General features: G+C 36.1%; 1 protein-coding gene across 1 annotated transcript in view; it reads right to left on the bottom strand.

Moving 5' to 3' along the window:
* Nucleotides 1-897: 897 nt before the first annotated feature.
* DNAL1 (dynein, axonemal, light chain 1) overlaps nucleotides 898-7484 on the bottom strand; it is a 57854-nt gene continuing 51267 nt past the window's right edge. Inside the window, exons 7-9 of the mRNA XM_012656054.1 lie at nucleotides 5753-5879; nucleotides 4054-4194; nucleotides 898-938 (exon numbers count right to left, since the gene is read on the bottom strand). Coding sequence (XP_012511508.1) covers nucleotides 898-938; nucleotides 4054-4194; nucleotides 5753-5879 — 309 coding nt within the window. The remainder of the gene's footprint in view (nucleotides 939-4053; nucleotides 4195-5752; nucleotides 5880-7484) is intronic.

Here is a 7484-nt window from a genome sequence, read left to right as displayed (position 1 = left end):
ATGATCACTTTTTCCAGCAATGAGGGTCACCAGACCAAATCATTAGGGTGAATTTTGATATATATCAATTATCAACATTTAGGCTTGGAATTGAAATGTAACAACTGCTTTTAACATATAAGGAACTATAAGCCAAAAAGTATGCTTAAAGCCAGGTCCACATGAGTAACATGGCCACATTACTGGTCAAAGGAATGATCATAAGAGTCATTTTAACCATTGACTTGGATCACAGAATGACTGATTGTACACAATGACTCAAGTGGCCATGCATATAAACACAACCTAAATTCCAGCTGGCAATGTGCATATTTTTGGAAAAACAAATAAATATAATATGAGCTAGAAGGCCTCCAAGATATTAATTTTTCCATTTTCACCATAGCTTTTCCAACTGGACTTTCGAGTCTTGGTTCGAGGGCTGGTGTGTTTCTAAGAGGAACTCTTCCCGTCACCATGCTGCCTTCTCAACCAAAGGCATGCTATACTTGTGCTTCTGAGTTGTAAGGTGATGGACCTTCAGGAAAGATGTTCTACACATTCAAAAGTATATCTTTTAAAATGCCTAACCTAAAAAAGCTAAACAAATTGAATAAAGAACATTTGTTCCTTTGTTGTTAAAAGTGAAGGGCCACACAGTACATAACTGGGACTGAAGACAAAAATAGAAAATTTGTAGTTTCTAAAAAGAGGACTAAAATGTATAAAGTTGGTGTTACCAGTTTTAGGGAGAAAAACGCTGAGTAGATTAAGAAAAGAAAAGATGGGAATGAGAGATTTGTTTTATCCTAAGAACCTTTTGCCCCACACAGAATCTTTAAAAGAGACAATTATATAAAACTTATCTACTGTTCTTATGACATTTAAATAAGTTAACACAAAGTGGAAAATGTGGAGTTAGTTTTCTTCTTCCTCATCCTCTTTAATTACTGGAGTACCTAAAACAAAAAAGAAAATTATTACTGGTCATTCTCAACAGATTATTAAAATTCAGATGAAAATATTTTCCTGTTAACCTGAGAAGCTCTGAGATACCTTGAAGTGTGCTATAATAAAAATAATTTTATAAAATAATATATTTGATTCAAATTCTCTAAAAAGCCTCTCAGGAAAATTCTTAAATGGATTAATATATAAATACTTATGAATATTCAGCTTCCCAAATGCAGAGTTGCAAATGAAAATGCCTACAAATGCCGGGCAGAAAATTAAAGTAAGCTCTATACACCTTAAACTCTTTTTTTTTGTATAGATGGGGTCTTGCTGTGTCACTCAGGCTGGTCTTGAACTTGTTCCTAGCCTCAAGTGATCCTCCTGCCTTGGCCTCCCAAAGTGCTGGCATTACAGGCGTGACCTACCACACTCGGCCCAAAAAACTTCTAAGTTAAGCACAAAGAAATATTCTTCATTTTTCACAATAAAATACATAATCCCAGTGTAATTAAAATTTGAATTTTTATGTGAACTCCTCCAATTGCTAAACATTGGGGATAAATTGAAAAAAGAAAAAAATCACTGCAGGGAAAACAAAACACATCTGTAGGCCCTCACTGGGCCAAAAGCAACCCGTTTCTGAGTTGTAGCATTTGAAGCCACAATCTGACCCCAGTCTAGTCATCTCTGCACATCATTGCTTCAGGGGCAGTATGGAAAGCAGAAACAGACTGTAAGATTGGCTGTCTTTTGTCTTTGAAAACCTAAGAAGACCACTGAGAAGATGTAGTTTGTGAGGAGACAGAATGATGTGGAGGAGGGGGATGATGATTCTTCCTAGACTGGAAAGATATTTCCCTGGGGATGTCTGGGAGTTCTGGAATAGTAGGAATCCTGGCCCTGCTCCCTAATAGCAACACTGGGAGAAGATAAGACTCAGAGAGGAATGGCTGTTTTATCTAGGGAGATATTCCTATAGCCACCAAGAATCTCATTCTCAAAAAGCACTTCCATAATCCAAGCATAGCATGGATGCAGCAGGGAGCAGGCAGGATCAGTCCTAAATGGGCCTTAGGACTGGGGACAATAGATATCTCAGTAGTAACCTCTGGGGGCAGTTGACCAATGACCAGAAGAACTCTCCTCATGAGTGGCCCTAGAATAGTGGCATAATCCCAGGGGAGACTTTAAGAATGACAGACTAAATTTCTTAACAACCTAGCTGAACTGAATTTGGGGAGGTAGGGTTTAAAGTCAAAATGAGGTTGATTTATATTGAAATATTTCTTGTACATATGAGTTTTTGGATTGATATTAAAATCTTCTAAAATGATCATAATAATGAAAATAATATATTTCTGAATACTTACATTGTGCTAAGCACAATGTTTAACATAAATTATCTCAATAATTCAATGTCTTCATAATCATGGGATTATGTATTTTATTGTGAAAAATGAAGAATATTTCTTTGTGCTTAACTTAGAAGTTTTTTGGGCCGAGTGTGGTAGGTCACACCTGTAATGCCAGCACTTTGGGAGGCCAAGGCAGGAGGATCACGAGGCTAGGAACAAGTTCAAGACCAGCCTGAGTGACACAGCAAGACCCCATCTATACAAAAAAAAAGAGTTTAAGGTGTATAGAGCTTACTTTAATTTTCTGCCCGGCATTTGTCAATGTTCAATGTTCAATGTCTCACATAGATTATTTCATTTAATCATAACACTAAGATATATGCTTTAAAATGATTATTAATGGTACTATTATCATCTCTAGTTTTTAGATTACAAACGAACAAGATTTGGCAAGATTAATTAATTAGCATAATGTCACAAACACTGTTAAGTGGTAGAGCTGGGACTTGACCCAGCCAGTCAGGGATATCTACTGACACTGACATCAGTTTTAGATATTGGGAAACTACAATTGGGTGTGGGAGGAGAGAAAGTGAGAGAGAACACCACAGTTTTGATCCAACTGTAAAAAAGCAACTACTTACCAATTATTTCTAATTATTCTGCCATACAATATCTTTGTGACTTGAGAAAAAGCTTAGCTTTCTTTTTAAATAGCTTAAATGAACTAGCAATTTGTTTTTCTTTTACATAAAACTTCAAGTAGATAGTAGATAGTTATGAACTTTGTGTTATCAGGAACTCAAGATCCTTCTCTCTTACTGTTTGCATGTATGACCTCTTCGTGATAGAAAAGAAAGAGGCTCAGTACCGAACCCTGAGTAACTCCAGCTTTAATTCAACCTATCAGCAGAAAATTTATGTCAAGAAAGAATATACAATTGTGTTTTTTTTTTTTTTGGAGACAGGGTATCACTATGTTGCCCAGGCTGATATCCAACTCCTGGACTCAAGGCATCCTCCTGCCTCAGCCTTTGAGTCGTTGGGACTACAGGTGGCACCACTGCACCGAACTTCAAGAATATACAATCTTTAACTAAAAGGGCATTGTGTAGTTATTTGTTATATTTCTTATCCCCTCATAAGATTATAACTTTCTTAGTGATAAACACTATTTTAATAATCACTTTTTACCCTCAGTAGAATGCCAAGCACAATACGTAGTTCTTATTATTTATTGATTAGATTAATGAATGAAAGAAAAGGTTTGGAAATTATTGCTGTTACACATTTGGCTGTGCTTGAATAGACATCCCAACATGCTGGATGGCAAGCAATCCCCACATATACATAAATATATATATACATTTGTTGGTTTTTTTTTTTTTAAGAGATGGACCCAAACTCCTATTGTCCAGGCTGGGCCCAAACTCCTGGGCCCAAGCGATCCTCACACCTCAGTATCCCAAGTAGCTGACACTACAGGCATACACTCCTGTGACTGGCCCCACATATATTTATAAGGTCTAGCTTTCTTATAAGCTTTTGGTCTAGGGATGGTCTTGTAACAGTCTAAATATCCTAGGAATTTTTCATGTTACCCTGGCCCAAACCTGGACCATTAAATTTTATATGGATAGAAATGGCCTTGAAGATTAGAAATAACCTATCATTTTCTTCAGTTTTTTTCCTTTTCATGATTCCATGCCACAGATTTGACTTTTATACATACATAACATTTCCGAGCCAGCTCAGAGTCACTTACCATCCAGCTTTTTCAGTTTGGGCACTCTCTTAGTTGCCTCTTCAATCCAGTTGTTCTCAGCAGAATGTTTCTCTTCCAAGGGATTGCCTACAAACACTAGATCTTCCAGGCATGGCAGTTCTGCCAGCTTCACAAATTCAGCTACAAGTGCAAAGAATATTTTCCATATTAAAACAGCAAGTTTTACTGTTACAATTTTGGGGATTAAATTCCAATATCGCTAACCCTCAGTTTGTGACTATTCAGCACAATTAGTTGTTTAAGATTTTGAAGGAAGTTAGGAAAGTTATACCATATGAAGTTATTCTCGGAAGACATTGTGGGACTGGAGGGAAAAAGAAGACATACTACTTCTACCTTTAATGCTAGCCTAAGGACGGGATAAGAAGAGGGTATGAAGTTTGGTGTCAAAAAGAACAAATTGGCCCGGCATGGTGGCTCGTGCTTGTAATCCCAGCACTTTGGGAGGCTGAGGCAGGAGGATTGCTTCAGGCCAGGAGTTTAAGACCAGCCTGGGCAACACAGCAATACCCCATTTCTACAAAAAAATAAAAAAATTAGGTGGGCATGGTAGCATACCTCTGTAGTCCCAGCTACTCAGGAGGCTCAGGCAGGAGGATCGCTTGAGCCCAGGAGTTGGAGGCTGCAGTGACCTATGTTCGGGCCACTGCATACTCCAGCCTGGGCAACCAAGCAAGACTCCATCTCAAAAAAAAAAAAAAACAACAAATCAACCTCCAGTGATAGGATTTCTCTATGCCATGCTGCGGCAGCATAGGCTAAGCCAAACTGCCTTTGTCTTTACCCATGCCTCCATCTTTGAATTCTTAAAGCAACTCATTAAAATCTCTATTACAGAACTTATCACATAGTTTTCTAATTATTAGCTATAAACTAATTTTCCCCACTAAGCTGTGAACTCCTTGTGGGCAGGGATAGTACCCTATTCAACTATATCTCAAAAGTCTGGCATAATTCATGGCATATAAATGAATGAATAATGTACAATAAAAAAGCAAAGCAATATAGATATCAAATGTCTTTACCCATGAATTATTACATTTAAACAGATTCCTTTAGCCTTTGGATAATAACTTAAGTTTTTTTCATGATTAATAAGACCAGAGTCTATCCAATTATATTCATTCTAACTAAATATTTAAATATAAATTTTAAGCATTTAAAATTCAGGAACTCATAGCTATTTCTTTCACAGCTTAGAAATAAATGTTCCCATTTTCTCTCTGTACTTAGAAATACATTCTTTTTCCCTATTCAGCCATTTTCTTTTTTTTTTTTATTTCAGCATATTATGGGGGTACAGATGTTTAGGTTACATATGTTGCCCTTGCCCCCCCTACCCAAGTCAGAGCTTCAAGTGTGTCCATCCCCTAGATGGTGTGCATCACACTCATTATGTATGCATATACCCATCCTCTCCTCCCCTCTCCCAGCTGCCTGACACCCAGTAAATGTTATTCTTATATGTGCACTTAGGTGTTGATCAGTGAAGCCAATCTGCTGGTGAGTACATGTGGTGCTTATTTTTCCATTCTTGGGATACTTCACTTAGTAGAATGGGTTCCAGCTCTATCCAGGAGAACACAAGAGGTGTTATATCACCATTGTTTCTTATAGTATTCAGCTATTTTGTATGAACAGGAAGTAGAAGGTTAGCAAAGAGCCATTCTCAGCTTACCCCAGTCTCTCACCAGGTTATTAGACATGTAGAGAATCTTCAATTTCTTCATTACATGAATCCCTTTCAATTTCTCAATAAAATTGTAGGAGATCCACAATTCTTCTAACGTGTCCCCTACTGCTTCCTGAAAAAGAAAGACATTTGATTTACATGCTCATTTTTAACCTTTTCCTTTTATCTCTTTCTTTATAAACATATAAACAATAGCTTTCAAAGAGAACTAAGACCTTCCTGTAGGAGAGGGTCTACCTGTAGGAGAGCTGATAGCTGTGTGTGTAGGGGGGTTATTTCTCATTGAGGGAGCCAAGCAGAACATTCTCTTCCTCTCTTCATATTGATCCAGACTCTTCCTTCTCTGACTGCTTCACTAAGCAAAAACTCATAAAACATAATACTTCACTAAGAACAGCTACCAAAATCATCCAGAGGGGGAATAATTGCACTATTGTATCACTTTCATTAATGGTATAGTTTTTAAATTACATTCCTATAGATTATATTATTTGGTCCTTACAACATTTAAAGTTGATAGGGCAGATTATTTGATTTCTATTATAGAGAGATTAAGGGCTTTTTAAATGAAGACACTGGTATTAAATAATAGAGCTAGGTCTAAAGTTTAGGGTTTTCCCCAACATTTATTTTGAAAATTTTTAAACATAAAAAAGTTGAAAGAATTTTATATTAAACATCCATATATATCTACTATCCAGAGTCTTCCATTAATATTTTGCTATACTGTCTTATTACGTATCTGTCCATCCATCTAGCCCACATCCATCCTTTTATCTTACTTTTTTGATGTATAATATTCAGTTTTAATCTTTCCAATATAATATTAAGGTTATATGATACTGCCTCTTAAATGCTAAATATAATCAATAGTTGCACAAAGACTTTTCTTTCTTTTATAGACATAAGACAAATATAATGATCCTTTTCTTTAAAAAAAAAAGACAAAAAAAGTACAAGGCAGGATCAATTAGATGCTCCATAACTTAAGGACCTAGAAGGTCACATTAAGGCCTTTAAAATGTCATTTTAAAGTCATTCTTTGATGCTAAGAAAGATCCCACTGAAATATGGAAAAATGTATTAGAATACCCACACCTTCAGCAACATGCTCAAAAAATGCTTTCTTGCTTTTTAACCATTTATTGCTGCGAATCTACATTCTACCTAACCCAAATCAAGACGCCCTTATGGTCACAAATGACTCATGCCCATTTAGAGGATCAGCTGAAACTGTGGACCTCCATGCTGCAACCAAATATCCAAATGCTTTCCAACAAAAAGCAGACATAACAAAGTCATTAAAAGGTTAATTAACTTTCAAATTAACAAATAGTTTTCACTTTTTGAAATTATTAAGTACACAGTAGTTAGATCTTTACAAAATAATGTATATTTTTAAGTTTATCTAATTGAAGTTTCTTGAATTCGTCATTGGATTACAGCTAAATTAATTCGGGCTTCCAACATGAAAAGGTTCCCCACCCCTGCTCTGTGATGTTTGTACAATGACAAAATCACCTAATGTTGCATTTCTCAGAATGTATCCCCATGGTTAAGCAATACATGATGAAATTTCAAAATAGCTAGAAGAGAAGATTTTGAATGTTCTTACCATAGAGAAATAATAAATGTTTGAGGTGATGGATATGCAAATTATCTTGATTTGATCATCACACAAGTTTACAGTGTATATATACCAAAATATTACATTGTA

Source organism: Propithecus coquereli, unplaced genomic scaffold (assembly GCF_000956105.1).
Source record: "Propithecus coquereli isolate 6110/MARCELLA unplaced genomic scaffold, Pcoq_1.0 Scaffold5, whole genome shotgun sequence".
Taxonomy (NCBI): Eukaryota; Metazoa; Chordata; class Mammalia; order Primates; family Indriidae; genus Propithecus; species Propithecus coquereli.
This window is presented reverse-complemented; position numbering and strand designations above follow the sequence as displayed.